Source organism: Pinus tabuliformis, chromosome 8 (assembly GCF_031772625.1).
Source record: "Pinus tabuliformis cultivar Carrire ecotype Pingquan chromosome 8, CPIR1, whole genome shotgun sequence".
Classification (NCBI taxonomy): Eukaryota; Viridiplantae; Streptophyta; class Pinopsida; order Pinales; family Pinaceae; genus Pinus; species Pinus tabuliformis.
Window position 1 is genome coordinate 1,121,372,374 of NC_142294.1, and position 16,579 is coordinate 1,121,388,952.

The 16,579-nt window shown below is 36.2% G+C and overlaps 1 protein-coding gene across 1 annotated transcript; it reads right to left on the minus strand.

Moving 5' to 3' along the window:
* Positions 1-3,652: 3,652 nt before the first annotated feature.
* LOC149239276 (non-specific lipid transfer protein GPI-anchored 9-like) lies at positions 3,653-4,974 on the minus strand. The gene is made up of 2 exons (XM_089367107.1): positions 4,391-4,974; positions 3,653-3,981 (listed from the first exon to the last, which is right to left on the minus strand). Exons 1-2 carry the CDS (start codon positions 4,734-4,736, stop codon positions 3,836-3,838), a joined length of 492 nt encoding a protein of 163 aa, XP_089223233.1. The 5' UTR covers positions 4,737-4,974; the 3' UTR covers positions 3,653-3,835.
* Between the last annotated feature and the right edge of the window lie 11,605 nt (positions 4,975-16,579).

A 16,579-nucleotide genomic window follows, 5' to 3' on the forward strand; every position in this document is an offset into this window, starting at 1 on the left:
TTTTTGTATTTTCACCATTTATGTTTCTCTTCCCTTCCTTGGAAGCTTCCCGGTGCTCCTTTTTCTTTCACCACACTTAATTTCCCTTTATTTTGACCTATGTTCTCCATGTATTGTGTCTGTACATAAGCATAATCCATTGTTCTAGGTTTGAATAGCATCACTTACTTTCTTAGATGGTTGCATATATCCCCTAGATACTTGAGAAGTATATCTAGTTTCTTTGGCAAGATACCTAGCATTATTGCCACCTTCTAAAATTCAATGTTTACTCCAGTACACTTTACCCCTATCTCTTCCTGAAGTAATGCTCCAAAATCCACTGGTGCTCTACATACCCAATAGGGTAGAACTATGACTTTATGAGAGTTTTGGAACCCTCCCACTTAGTCACAGGAGGATCTCCCTCTAGTATTAGGGTTTCCATGTGGCTTTCCCATCAGGTCAGAGAGCGACCCTATAATTTCAAATGTGCAAATTAAGTCTTATGTTCTTCCTCTTTGTGGTGAACACCAAAATAAACCTCTAATTGTTGTAACCTATGATTTAACTTCAAGTGTTAATCTCACCTTGATATGGCTTGATGTCAATATTTTCTCCATCTTAAGCAAGGACTGTGAATGGTTCCTGGTACTTGAACTGGGTTGTTACTTTCCAAGTTCTTTCTTAGGCTCCCTCAATGGTTCTTCTTCATCCCCTTATTTCCTCTTTGATCTGAACTCTACATTAGAACCTTCATTTTCTACAAATAGTCTGAGCTTTTCAGTTGGTAGTGTCATGATGAGGCCCACATTACTGTTTCTATCTTCAACTTGTGCTTCTAGCTATGAAAACCTCTCCCTTGCGAGATATTAACAATTATTAATAGATTTGTTGACCATGGTTGGGGTTTTATAACTTTTAGCTTAAATGCTTTGGATCTCATGCAACTCCACACAATTTACCCAAAGAAACTTGATATGATACCAATATGATCTATAAAATGTCATGGATATTCCAATGGATAGTTTGTCACAACAAATCTATGAAGATATAATGAAAATCGAAAATCTACACTATGAGGGTTAATATTTCCTTAGATTTCTAAATTTGTTAATTAATGTGTTATGCTTATGTATGCAATATATGAAATACACAAAATAAAAATTAGACACAAACATAATCACTCACAACCATAATAACACATTATATGACCTGGAAAACCCTTACGAGAGAAAACTCAATTGGAAGGTGAGGTTGCTTTGCTTTATCTTTCTCTAAATGCAAAGGGATGCAAGTACAAAAAAGTGACCTATGGCCTACAAATAATGGGGGCTAACATGGCATTCTCTCGAATCATGGTGGTTAAAACAAGAAGGTCAAATTTGAGGTGGCATTACTTTTGCATATGGACTATGATTGAGGCAATTCTTGCATTGTTGGAAAGGTGTCTGTGTGTAGAAATAACACTATGGAGTGTGTGCTTAAGTAGAAAAATTTTACCCCCAAAAATACATAGTTTAATTCCTCAAACTACTTCTGAAAGGTTTCACACCCCAATTCACCAATATGGGACCTACCAGTAAAATTGGCCATGTGAGCTAATTCCTCCAATTTTTCCACTATGAAAGACTTACCAAGATGGAAGAAAAATAATATAATGATCCAATCCATATCACTCCTCAAGACCCACTTCATGTAACAAGGTACCATATCATCATGTATGTGTAACATCCTAACTCCAAAGGCCAACATTCATGGTGCCATGGGCAGAGGAGGGTCTCTAGAGGTGTGCCAAATATACATCAAGCTTAACAATCTCCATTAGTTTCCCTCCAAAGGGTATGTAAAATCATCCATGTATTGAAGGGGGGGTATCATCAATGTCCTCCAAAGGACCATGACCATGTTCGGATCATCATCAAGTATAGGCTCAAAGAATCAAGTAAAATCAACTAACATGCTTACAAGAGTCATTGAAGCATAAAAAGTGGATTGCATTAAATGTAAAAGTTTTATATCACAATGAGTATCTTCTTCAAGCTTCACAATAGTTTAGGAATTCCTACATATTGCCATATTTACGTATGGAAGGGTCAACAATCACCCCTGTTAGATGCCTTAGGGGAGGAACAATTCCTAGGTTGACTCGTCAATCAACAGGTGCAAATGATAATAAATATGATCATGGAAGAACTTCATGAAAGGCTTCATAGTATACTTGGGTTGTACAAGACCATCATCTAGGAGCACCTTTGTGGAGGGAGCACTTGTGTTATTTGAGTTACCTTTCCTCAACAATGCTTTTTCCACCCTTAGCCTATTTCTTTGCTTTGATTGGATTGCTTAGCAAGCTTTTATAAATTTCATTTAATACCCCTTTAAGATGGTAAATTCATTGCTCATAGGGGTTGGGAGGCTTGCTTAAGTCCCTTTTACTTTTATTGGTGTGATATGCATGGGACTAGGGTGATGGCCTCACATGAGGGGGTAGAGCTCAAGTTAAGTTGGATTTTAATCATCATTCATCCCCAACTATTTTTTTACATTTTAACACTTGGCACACGCTCTTTATTTCTTTCTTTTTGCAGTTGCATTAACATCTAGGCATTTCCAACCCCCTCTTCTTATAAGATGAGACAGGCAAGGAACCATTACAAGTGATAGACAACAACCAAGCAAAAGATGGGACAATAGAGAGAAGAAAAGATGGAAAATGTTATGGAAAGAAGTGGACAAGCTATCTCTATCATGGACTCCTTTTTATGCCCCTTCTAGATAGTCAAAGAAAATTCTCAGAGTCATTACACTAGACTAGAAGGAAAAGATTACCACCAAGGTAAAATGATGCAACAAGTGCAATTTTCAAACATCATGTTCCGTTATTTGACCATCTTCTATGGTTACCCTCATAACATGGACCATGATAATATCAAGTGGAAGTCATGTAAATATATTGAGTAATCAATGTTGAACTTGTCTTGGAAGACAAAATTAGTTATGCCTTGGAGAGTGAATTATAGATATTTAATATTAATTATAGCATTAATCAACTAAATATTTAGTAAACAAAGAACTTAATAAATCGATAATTTTGCTCAAATAATAAATCGATCTGATCATATTTGAGCAATTCTCTAAATTACTTTCTAACATAGTTTTCTAAAAATAAATAAAAAGAAATTTTCATTATTTTTATATGCTTGAAAATAAAAATAACAAATAGACATAACAAAATTAAATAAACATAAAAATATTAATAACATATCTACACAATGCATACCTAATATATACATAATATTCACAAAAATTCACTATTTACCATAAAACTTTAAACCTACAACCCAACAATTTTAAAACCATTTATAACATATATACACAATACATACCTAATATATACATAATATCCACAAAAATTCACTATTTACCATAAAACTTTAAACCTACAACCCAACAATTTTAAAACCATCTTTTTTATTATATTAACTTCAACCTTTAAAATACCATATTTAAAAATTCCCCAACACCAACCTTTGTATACCAAAACATTTACTATAAAACCATAAGTTAAAACTAGAAACTCTATAGTTTCAATGGTTCAATTCGATTGAAGACCATCACCGAACCTGCGAAAATGAAGAGAAGACAATGAATCGCAGTTGTGGTGCTCACAGAAGCCAAGTAAAACTCCCCTTTGAAATAGAGGATTTTATAGTCTGAAACTGCTACTGGTATACAGAGGAATTTATAGTCTGAAACTCCTACTGGTGTACTTGAACGAAAAAACTGAGCTGTTACTGCTATACTTGGGCAACCACTCCAAGCAGAAGAAGAGCTAGTAGAGGCAATATTTCTGCTATACTTGGGCAACCACTCCAAGCAGAAGAAGAGCTAGTAGAGGCAATATTTCAAAAAAAGTTGAAGATGCTGCTATTTCCCCGCTGTTGGAAGGGGGAGGAGGAGGAGATATTTCACCGCTGTTGGAGGGAGGAGGAGGAGATCCTGCATGCCAAAAATATTGTCATGTGCCTCTGTACCTAGCACCCACATCTGATTCATTCAATGCTTATAAAAAAAACTTAGTCAATTTAAATGAAAATTTCTAAATTTAATTGAAGTGATTATGAATCAAATATGAGATTTTTTCCTTTCTTCAAACTTAAAAGTGAAAAGATCACTGGTTCAGCTCTTTTTATCCACTTAGCCCTTAATTTTTTGGGAAAAATAAAAATAAAATTAAAACTAATAATGTCAAAAGAACCTATTTTAAATTTCAAAGAGTATGGTGTTGTTTCCACTCACCAAAATTAACACTATTATATTTAAGAATTTACAGATTTAAGTAAATTCACATTATATTCAAAAATATTTCTAAAATTTAGAATAAAAAACAAAAGAATAAGAATTGTACCCGGAATTGTAGTATTGGAGCAATCAGTGGCGGTGGTATTGATACTGCATCTGACAGGGAGCTCCATGGCCTGAGTGATGTTGATCTGCAATTGGTTAATGAGGGTGGTATTGTTCAAGAAGTTACACAGGCACACCTTGTCAGTATTGTACACATTCACCAGCGGATTGCAGCATGAACTTGGGGGTGTCCCCGTTGTCGTCAGATAAGGCGCACACGTCCTGATACTGCTTATGCACGACGTATTAGTGCTTGAATCTTGCCCTCTCGCATGGCCACAGATGCCTAACACAACCATTGTCATTATTCCCAAATATATACTATTACCCTTAATATTTTCCATCATGAAACAAAGGTTATTAACAATTTTTAAAGCTTAATTAGATTGCGATTCTGAAAATAATTTAATAAATCAGAATTTAACTGGATTACAGAATCCAATAAACAAAATCAATCGAAACAAACAATAAATTAAATTTCCCAAAAACATCCCAACTCAAACCATCAAAATCGATTTGCTTCCTGCGAGCCCAAAATACGCAATGGACTCTGCAACAACAGAACAGGAGAGGAGAGGAGAGGAGAGGAGAGGTTGCGTGAAGAATGTTAGAAGCGCCCATTTGTCTATATATATGGGCGGGTAGGCGGGACTAACAAATTCTTGATCAATGAAAGTGACTTGTCGTGTTTAATCTCACGACGCAGCCTGCTGTTGTCTTCCGGATCTTGAATTGAAAATTTCAAGATTGACAACCGGGAAATTTTATTTAAATCTTTCTTAATAACTCACCTTTTGTGCTTCAAATAATAATTGAATGCGTGCTCCGCATTACATGCAATTTTGAAATAATCAACGAATGCATGCTCCTTTCCTGTGCCCTCGGTCATCAGAGACTTCAAATTATTTGTTTGATTTTTATGTGGCTTATCTTTAATGGCATTGAAATTTTCCACGTGTTTTGGATGCTGAGGTAACCATAGCAGCAATAATTTTAGTATTTTTAATTTTAATTTTATTTTATTTCAAATACATTTTTGTTAATTTTATTTTAAGTTGGGTTTTAATTTTTTGAATTATAAAATTTGTATATATATATATTTTTAATGTTTTTAAGAAATATATTGGAAATTATATTATTAGTATTGGAGTTTAATCTATTTTGTATAATTCAAGGATTTATTGAATTTTATTTTATTTTTATTTGAGAGAACTAGTGGTTAGCACAATGGGATGTTATTTTCTTTATCCACTTACAAATTCTAAGTGGGAGGGTATTTTTGGGTGTAGGAGGCTCAAGGAGCAAGGCCATTAGTTTTAATCTTGGGAGTATGCTTAAGGAGTAAGGCCATTAGGTTTAGGTTTGATCTTGGGAGTAGGCTCCCAAAATCATATATCTACTCTTAGTATTATAGTGGCAGCCACAAGATTTAAATAAAGCTATTAAATTTGATCTTTGAGAATTCTCGATATATTTGCTCTTAATATTATAATCATAATTTCTAAATTTGATTTTAAATCTCATAGAAATTATTTCAATAAATTATCAATTTAGCATGATGAGAATAAAACACATTTTAAATTTAAAAATATATATGTATAAAATAAATGTACTTATATAAAATGCTATCATGCACCACAGCCCAAATGATGACACCGAAGATGATTAGGATATACCACCATTCTTTATTATTCATAGGATTTCATGATTATCATGTTAGAAAAAAAAATTAAGAATATGAGGGAATATGACAAAATAAGGATCCTAAGGGAAGATGCCGAAAGAGTCCCCCCATAAGAAAGTCAACGAAAACTTTTCTTTCAAGTCAGTGTATTTTATTGTTAATGAGCGTTCGATTTTTGTTTCCATTTCATAGGATGGTTAGAATCAATCTATCATGCGTTGAGGAATTCAACGAAGCTTACTGATAAGTATAAAAGGGTTTTGATTCTTAAATTATTAAGAACAAATTTACTATCAATTCTATCCTTAATAGGGTATAATTATATTTGATGCTTAAATTATTAAGAATAAATTTATTGTCAATTTTATCGCTAATGTTTATGTAATTTATGATTATTATTCTTTTCAAAGTGGTTGATTATTTTTTAAGGAAGGATAATGAGTATATCTTTATCTTATTTTTGTGAGTGATGCAATTTATGATTACGATTTTTAAAGTACTGAGTCAATTATTTTTGCATAATAATAATAATGGAATATATTTTTATGAAGGTTTCTTTATTTTATTTTATTATGAAAAAAGTAAAGAAATTGAAAGAGCATTTACCATCGTTTTTTTTGGTTTCTTATAAATTATTACAAAATTATATTTTAACATCTTGCTTACTTGCTTTTATTGTTTGGGGATCAAATTTTTTGTTTGAGTAAGTATTTCAAGTTGGGATGATCAATTTTAATATCAAAACTTTGCCCGAGTAGATATCACAACATGCAATAAGCAATCGTTTATTTTTCATAAGTTGATTTTTCCAAGTAGGCGCACATTGTTTCAACATGATTTGTATAAGTTGTATTGCATTTTGTATCAATGTCATAAACTTGAAACTATAACATGATGTCAGTGCCATTTTTCTAAAGGTCATTGTCAAGACTGATGGACACCCTCCTTGTTGTTGCACTAGTCTTTAAGACCCACACCAATAGCAACATGCCAAATGTTCCTCCATCAACCCAATAAATGTTTGAACTTTGTGCTATGAGGTCTATTGACACCTATTCTTCATCTTAATTTTACAAATATTGTATAGAGTCATGCATTAAATAGCAAATGATAGCGACAAAGCAGTTTTAAAAAAATTAAGAGAATGAAATTAATGGAAGGGGTGTAGATTAGCATCTTTCTAATAGTCATATGTGTTGAATACTAAGAAAGAGGGGTGAGGGGATGGGGGTGAGGGGTGAATCATACTATTCAAGTCCTTCACTTCTACTCTTATATCTTTTTAGTATATTAAAATGAGCAGTTAATAATAAGCCACAAAGAATCAAAATTAACACATATAACACAATAGGTTTAACATGGAAATACATACGGGAGAAAAAAACAAAATAGTTTCTTCTTTATGATGATTTTAGGCATCAACATACAGTTACAAAGTTTGCAAGTGCCCACTTGTAGGAAACTCTTACCCCCTTCCAAATTTGTAGGTTGCAACCTGCTAGAGACACCAATCCCTAAGATTTTGTAGGCACTCACCTACAAGGAACTCCAATCCTCTCTCGATCTTTGATTTAAATAATGTTTGTTGCAATATGGTTCACTCTTTGTTATGCTCATTCTTTGCCTCCTCAACAATCACTCCAATTGTCATTTTCACTCAGCAAATGTAATTGTTGTAGCTCTCACTCTCACGGTACCTCTTACACTTTCAGAGTAATTTTGTTGTACTCAAACTCACTTCACTTTGTTGTTTATATAGTCTTTTAGTATCTCAGTTACTCACTCTCACATATTCATTGTATCAACAACATCACCAATTATTCAACCATGTACTTATACAACATGAACTCTTCCATGAGCCATTTCTTTTACCATGGGTATCAACTCATGGTATTTACCCATGGTTTTGTGTATTGACTGAGTCTCATTATGTAATATTTTTAGCATAGTGAGAAGTATATTTTCACATATAGCATCCCTGTGCTCTTATGTTTTGTTGACTGAATCTTCCCTTCTGTCTTTGTCCTATTACATTTCCCATGTACATGACCTCAACTAAATACCACGGGTCTGCTCTCTGTTTTGTCACGGTTATATGCCACTGGCTCTTGGGATGATTTATTTCTTTCTTGACCAAGAATTATAACCAATAAATTAAGCATATTGTGCATCAAAAGGTTTGGCTTGTATTTCTTTTTCAATTTACCAGTACATTGATATGCCCATACCTCAGGGTTGGACACCTTAACTTCACGTGACCATGTGCTGTAATCGTTGGCTGAACATAATGGGCATCGAAAGTTTTTCAATCTATTCCTATTTTCAACTTGTTGAGAATCGAGACCCCTTAACCTTGTAAGTGCCATAGTTGAGCTTCATATGATGATCCAGAGATCAAAGTTTAGCTCAAAAATGAATGTGCCCAAAATCTTTCGAAACCAATGTCAAGTTGTAGTGTTCATCGTTTTGATTCCAACAACACGTGGTTTGCCTCAATCTGATGTCATGTGGAAAAGTTATGATGTTCTGATCATTTGGATCAACAGTTAAGAACATTTTGCAGGTTGTTGACTGGGCAGTGATACTATTGACGTCAACAAGTCTACTGGGCACGTACGGAACAATCATGGCCTGCCAAGTGGTAGCCTTGTATAGTGCAGAATGACACATTTTGATTGGTTGGATTTGTTTGTGGTGGTCTAATGAGGGGATGCCACATTGCCCAACCAAAGGCCACCATGTGACACCTCGTGGTTGGATAAAATTTTGTTAAGGGGTCGGATAGCCTCGGATGGGATCAAACAAGCAACCTCCCTCGTCCAACTTCCATGCCTTGCCATCTCCTCTGCACTTTGTTTCTTACACCTTAAGGGCATCGATGCTATTTAAGTTTTCATTGGGCGCATGTCTGGAGGATGGATCGGGTGGTCAACCTTAGCCCCCGGTCACTTGCTACCTCACGGAACCATGGCGCACAATAGAGAGTGATTTGGTATTAAGCCTCAGCTCACAGGTAGTCCCGCACATGACCATAGGCAGTGGTTAATAGAGCGCCGACGAGATTTAAGCATTGGCTCTGGGCATATGGGACCCCACAAGACCAAGCGCCAAGGAGGAGAGGGATCCAGTGGCGGGGATGGGTGGTTAGCCCCGGTCCTCAGCCACATTAAAGTCGACGTGACCATGAGCCGATGGTAAAGGGGCCTAAGCCAGCGGGAAAGAGCTGTTGGACTAGCCCTCAGGCCTATGACGCCCATGTAGCCCTAGTATTGTGCTAAGGATTATTGGGCATTTAAAATATTAGACAATTTTCACCTTTGGCAGGTGAAATTGTCGCCTTTCAAGTGGATTTGTTGCTCAGTTAGCCAATTCATCCAATTTGGAGGACAACTAAAAGAAAAATGTTGGGAGAGCCACAGGAGGATGAATTTTTGGCCTTTTGGAGCTCAAGAACAGTCCAGATAGGCATTTTTGGACATTTTGGATCCAATGGAGACCTTTGTTTACTGATTGGAGCACATCTGAAGAGACTTTTTGTAGGTTTGAGTCCATGGGTGCCATGATCAATCAATGTTTTGGAGTAGTTATTGAAGGCTTTTGGGCATGGAGAGGACCTTCTAGGGGTTTTCTAGCATTAATATGTTTACTACAGTAGTTGTGAATTGTATGGTATAGCTCATGTTTGTCTTTTATCTCTATGTCGTGTTGAGGAAAACTTTCTTTTTGTACTTCAATGTGGAATTGTAGTACTTGTATGCTCATTTTCAGATGGAGTACAAGATATTTGTAGGAGAACCCTTTTCTTGTTGATTGTGGCATGACTGACTGTAGGTTTTCATGCCTTTTAGAGTGAGATTTCTTGGTAGGAGAATGTTTCCTTGATGGGGAAACTAGCCACTCATATTGTCAGCATATTTTATGTACTCTTCTTCACTGAATATATGGAGCAGACTAGTTGTGTTAGTAGGCCCAGAGATGTAGCCCAGGAGGGGTGAACTTCGTCACCAAATTTTATTACCAGGACCCCATAACCTCTCCTTATTCAACTATAAAGATACTCTTTCTCCCACCTTGAATGAATTCTCTATTTTGTGTTGATCATGCATGGCATTGTACTTTTACTATGACTTCTACAACGTCTCCTATAGTTGTAGATGGATTTTCCTAATCTTCTCAACATTTTTTTCTTCCTATAAGGCATCTTTGTTGAGATCCTCCCTATCCCCTCCTTGCTTCCCATAACCAATATCCAAAGGTGCAAGCGGAAAATATCCAAACAAGTTTCAAATGGGGGCTTACTAGTAGAAGTGTGGACTGCTCTATTATAAGAGTGTTGTATATACACTAGATTTACATACCAAGCCTTTAGAAGCTTATGATTGTAACCCCTAAGAACTACACTAAAGTCTTATTGACTACTTATTTTTTACCATCTATCTATGGATGGAACATTATAGAAATTTTCAACTTTGTGTCCATCTTCTCCCATAATCTAGTCCAAAATTCACTAACAAATATTTTGTCCCTATCTAAAATGATGCTCCTTGGTATCCCAAAGTGCACCTAGATCTATCCAATAGAAAAGTTGCTACTTCTTGCCTACTATTGGTATTTTCACAAGGTATTAGAACACACATGCTTGTTTAACCTATCAAATAGCACAAATATGTAGTCATGTTCCTTTCTGGTTGTTGTCAAACCTCCCACAAATTCCATGGAAATGCTTTCCAAGGACTAATGGGTACCAAAAAGGAATGATATATACCTTGTTTCATGTTACTAGGATTACTAGTACAACAAAGTGTGCATCCTATTATGAACCTAGCAACCTCTTCTTATATCTTAGGCCAACACACATACCTCTACAAGTTGGGCACTATCTTCCCTACACCAAAATTCCCTGCAACCTTGGAGGTGTGAGCCTCTCTAATTAGCAACAATTGCTCACTCTTAGGAACACATAACTTATATAATCTATAGAGTAGCCCATTTTGGATATGGTTGTCGACTGTGTTGTCATAATCATGCACATGACTATGGCTTTTCAACTGCTGAAACACGTCATTGAATTCCTCATCCTCTATATATGTCTCTTTGTATGTGTTGTAACTTATTTTGTATTTTGTACATTTTATTTTTGTTGAAAAAGAAAAAATAAATAAATAAAATAAATAAATAAATCTCTCTCTCTCTCTCTCTCTCTCTCTCTCTCTCTCTCTCTCTCTCTCTCCCCCTATATATATATATATATATATATATATAAGAAAAGGCATATAAAAAAACAGAAAAATAAAAAAGAAAAAGAAATAAAATACCATGGAATAGGCAGGCTAATCTAAATGATGATGTGGACAAGATTAATTGTTAAATCATTTCTTAAACATTGATTAGCAGTTAAATTAAATCTTTAATCAAGTGTGATTTGATGTTTTTGTCCTATGTTGTAATAAACGCACTATTACCAACCATCAGGATGTTCCCTGCCGAGATCAATGGCTGGGGGAACATTTCAGACCCCCCCCCACCCCCGCGCTTCCAACATTTAACGAAGGTGGGTGGGGGGGTCCTAAAAGAATTTCAAAACCCGCCTCCACCAATGTGTTGCCCCCACATACACTTTGGACCCCCCCTCTCCAAAAACACGATCTACCTACCCGCCCCCCCCCCCCCCCCCCCCCCCCCCCAAAAAAAAAAAACCACTGATCATTCATTTATGATCTTGCCAAAATGAATAATCACCACTCTGCTTCTGCCATCTGTCACTCTTTCATTCGCCCCAAATGGATTAACCATTATTTCACCATGATTGTTGCAATGAAATGCCCCACTCCTATCAACTTATATTATGAATGTACCCTAGCCTCAAATGGTTTAATCTTCACAATATAAAAATAAACACAGGCGTTTTCTCCATTTATTTTGTTCATTTCATCTTGTAGTCACACAACTTTGATACAAGCAACATTAGAGAAAGAGAATTTACCACTACACCAACTAGCCAATTTCCTGGCAAATGACATTTCTCCATCAAATTTTATCTTCAGTATGTCTTCGTCTAAAGGAAAATCCAAATTAGTTGCAAAAATCCCATTGTTGCCCCCTATTATAGACTTAGATAAAATACCCTTAGTTGACCAACAATACAAGATCTCTGAAACCCAATGTGAATTTGATCTCTCTGAACTTCACAATTGGTCTAAACAGAAATTCTCAGATGTTGGCAATCAATTGGGCAAATGCGACTCCTTCCTACCTCAATTCATTCTCCCTTAGACTCATTCCTTTCTCAAATTTGTAGCGTGTTTTCATTTTAGGTATATTTTGAGTCAAAGAGCCATTATTGCCCAAAAAAATGATATTCTATTCTATTTACAATATCCCTTGAATCAATATGCCAAATGCTTCAAATTAAACCTTCAGCCCCTCTGCATCCTTTTTCTGTAGATTATCTCATGGAAATCTATCAGAAAATTACTTTTCCTCAAAGAGCCGAATTTTTTGAGATATTTTTACCTGAAAATGAAGAATTACCAAGAACAAATCCTCCATGCCCTTCCTCAATGTTTCTAGAGATGACTAGACAGGTTGTTTCAATGGTTTCTTGTCTATTAGGTTATCAAACTGATCAATGGGTTGATGAAGTTATCCTGGGATTTTTATCAGTGTTTTCAATAGGTAAGAAACAATCACTTATATTCAATTGCAGTCAATTTCTAGCAGAAGCTATCCATGATCAATTTTTGAAGTTTCCTACTGAAGGATCCTTTAAATACAAATCATTTCTTGTATACTTGTTCTTGTTTTATCAAGTTTATAATTTTCAATTTCCATTACAGAAGCTAGATGAATAGGGAAATCCTCAGTCTGTAATTCATTGGACTTCCTTAGTAAGGAAGAACACCAATGCATTTTATTTCAGTGATTATACAAATCCATTTCTATATATGGCCTCATGCTTGCTTAGTAATGATGTTATTCCTAGGATTTCACCTGAAATCAAAAGAATTCTTCACCTTAGTGAGAAGACAAAAACTGGAGATTGGTATTTATATCAAAATTACACATAAATTAGAGTATATGGATGTGAGATTCCTCCATACAAACTGCCAAAGCTTGTGCCAATCATCATTTTCGCATTCGAATATATCAGGAAAATGATGAACATGGATGAGGTGCATTTTGTGTCTACTAAAAAGAAGTCTCAATTCAAGTTGAAAGTGCATATTGGGCCATTCATTTGCAACACCAGAGAAGTAGCGAAGGAGGCAAACCTTCTCTTTAAACAAGTGAAGTTTAAATTAGGCTTTACCTAGTCTTATGATCCCTTGGGGATTATTTCTAAGTTAAGGGTGGAACAGAAAACTACTCCTTATGCACACACTTCTAGACCATAAATAGAACAATACATGAATCAAGAAGAGAGGTAGGAAAATACATTGCACGAACCAGAAGAGCATGTTTTCATTTCAACAACCTCGCCGACTCCAGTTCCACAAGAGAAGCAGGCTAAGAGAATAAGGGAAATTCTTTCCCCTTCAGTTTCAAAAGTTCAAGAAACATATTTTGCAATGATTAAGAAAAGGAAGAAAACTAATCCTCTTGAAGAACAATTTCAAGAAGAAATCTCATATGAACATACTACATTGGTTCTAACAGGTCCCCGTGTTGTAGTTTTTCCAAGGATTGAGGAGATTTTCTCAAGTTCTCCTATATCCTCAGTTTCTCAAGATCGATTAGAAACAACTCAAACAGGAGAGCTAACTCAAAGTGCAACATAACCAAATATTTTTTTGAGATACAGGGTGATCAAAAGGAAAAATGAAGCACTTAAGGCCATTACCTATTCTAAATTTTGGAAGCAGACTTAAGCTTCTTAGCATAGACTTCTTTCTGCACTTGATACTGAGAAAGGGAAATTTCAGATGGCCTTTTTGGAGCCTAAAGTTCCCTTCCCTAGGACTATAGAATATTATAAGAAATATATTTTTTCTTTCGATACTAAACAAATTCATGTTATTGACTAGATTGACTTACACAAGCCATCTCCTCTGCACTTTGTTTCTTACACCTTAAGGGCATCGATGCTATTTAAGTTTTCACCGGGCGCATGTCTAGAGGATGGATCGGGTGGTCAACCCTAGCCCCCGGTCACTTGCTACCTCGCGAAACCATGGCGCACAACAGAGAGTGATTTGGTATTAAGCCTCAGGTCACAGGTAATCCCACACATGACCATAGGCAGTGGTTAACAGAGCGCCGATGAGAGTTAGGCCTTGGCTCTGGGCATATGGGAGCCCACAAGACCAAGCGCCAAGGAGGAGATGGATCCGGTGGCGGGGATGGGTGGTTAGCCCCGATCCTCGGCCACATTAAAGTCGACGTGACCATGAGCCGATGGTAAATGGGACTAAGCAGGTGGTAAAGAGCCGTTGGACCAGCCCTCAAGCCTATGACGCGCATGTAGCCCTAGTATTGTGCTAAGGATTATTGGGCATTTAAAATATTAGACAATTTTCACCTTTAGCAGGTGAAATTGTCGCCTTTCAAGTGGATTTGTTGCTCGGTTAGCTGATTCATCCAATTTGGAGGACAACTAAGAGCAAAATGTTGGGAGAGCCATAGGAGGATGAATTTTTGGCCTTTTGGAGCTCAAGAAGAGTCCAAATAGGCATTTTTGGACATTTTGGATCCAATGGAGACCTTTGTTTACTGATTGGAGCACATCTGAAGAGACTTTTTCTAGGTTTGAGTCCATGGGTGCCATGACCAATCAATGTTTTGGAGTAGTTATTGAAGGCTTTTGGGCATGGAGAGGACCTTCTAAGGGTTTTCTAGCCTTAAGATATTTACTGCAGTAGTTGTGAATTGTATGGTATAGCTCATGTTTGTCTTTTATCTCTATGTCGTGTTGAGGAAAACTCTCTTTTTTTACTTCAATGTGGAATTGTAGTACTTGTATGCTCATTTTCAGATGGAGTATAGGATATTTGTAGGAGAACCCTTTTCTTGTTGATTGTTTCATGACTGACTGTAGGTTGTCATGCCTTTTAGAGTGATATTTCTTGGCAGGAGAATGTTTCCTTGATGGGGAAACTAGCCACTCATATTGTCAGCATATTTTATGTACTCTTCTTCACTAAATATATGGAGCAGACTAGTTGTGTTAGCAGGCCTGGAGATGTAAACCAGGAGGGGTGAACTTCGTCACCAAATTCTATTACCAGGACCCCATAACCCCTCCTTATTCAACTATAAAGATACTCTTTCTCCCACCTTGAATGAATTCTCTATTTTGTGTTGATCATGCATGGCATTGTATTTTTACTATGACTTCTACAACATCTCCTATAGTTGTAGATGGATTTTCCTAATCTTCTCAACATTTTTTTCTTCCTATAAGTCATCTTTGTTGAGATCCTCCCTAACCCCTCCTTGCTTCCCATAAGAAATATCCAAAGGTGCAAGCGGAAAATATCCAAACAAGTTTCAAATGGGGGCTTACTAGTGGAAGTGTGGAATACTCTATTATAAGGGTGTTGTATATATACTAGATTTACATACCAAGCCTTTAGAAGCTTATGATTGTGACCCCTAAGAACTACACTAAAGTCTTATTGACTACTTATGTTTTATCATCTATCTATGGATGGAACATTATAGACATTTTCAACTTTGTGTCCATATTCTCCCATAATCTAGTCCAAAATACACTAACAAATATTTTGTCCCTATCTAAAACGATGCTCCTTAGTATCTGTGATGACCCCGTAAAATGTAATTATTTAAAGTTTACTGCGGTAAAAACTGAATGACATTGAGAGACTTATTTTCTTTTAAGAGTAATCTGTTAATTTTAAATATGCATTAAAAATAATGTTTAAAAGAATTACTCAGAAAGTATTGGAGCTCCCAAAAGGGAACTGGAAAAAGAAAAGGAAAAGTAGTTAATTAAACTAAAAAATAACCACCTCCCCTAACTGGAAGGGTTTCTAGGAAAAGGAGGAGGTTGGTGGACAGAATTCTGTGCTGTAGAGACAGACAGAAAGAAAAGGAAAAACCTTGTTTTTGGACTAAGTCTGGTAATGACCAGATAGTCGAGCACTAGGTGCTGTCTTACTGAGGATTGTGATCCGGTAAGAGGAAGCTCGGGGGGAGGCTCAGGTCCCGGAGGACAAGTCTCACGGATGGGTGGATAACGAGCTTGACACAGGAATTTGCAGGAGACTTGCTGGAGAATTCCCTACCAGCAGTGACCAGGTAAGTAACGAAACCCTAAAGTATCTGCAGTTGTTTATATAGAGTTGGTAACTCAGAATACCTGTAGCTAACTGCGTATTATTAGTAGGACAGAATCTCTACAATACTATTAAAATAGTATAACTGTAGATATTTAAGTGATATTAGGAATGCATGCTGCTGTGTTTAACAGAGTAACCGTAGTTATCCGCATAACTGTAACGGGAAGACAACTTATTATAGCAGCATGAATACGTTAGCAGCAGTTAG

What these genes read in the sequence shown, in the direction of transcription:
- LOC149239276 (XM_089367107.1), bottom strand. Translation starts at nt 4,736, where the DNA reads ATGATGGAAAATATTAAGGGTAATAGTATATATTTGGGAATAATGACA. An exon ending in CTCCAATACTACAATTCCGG is followed by an intron (nt 3,982 to 4,390) that starts GTACAATTCTTA and finishes TTTGGCATGCAG; the next exon opens with GATCTCCTCCTCCTCCCTCC.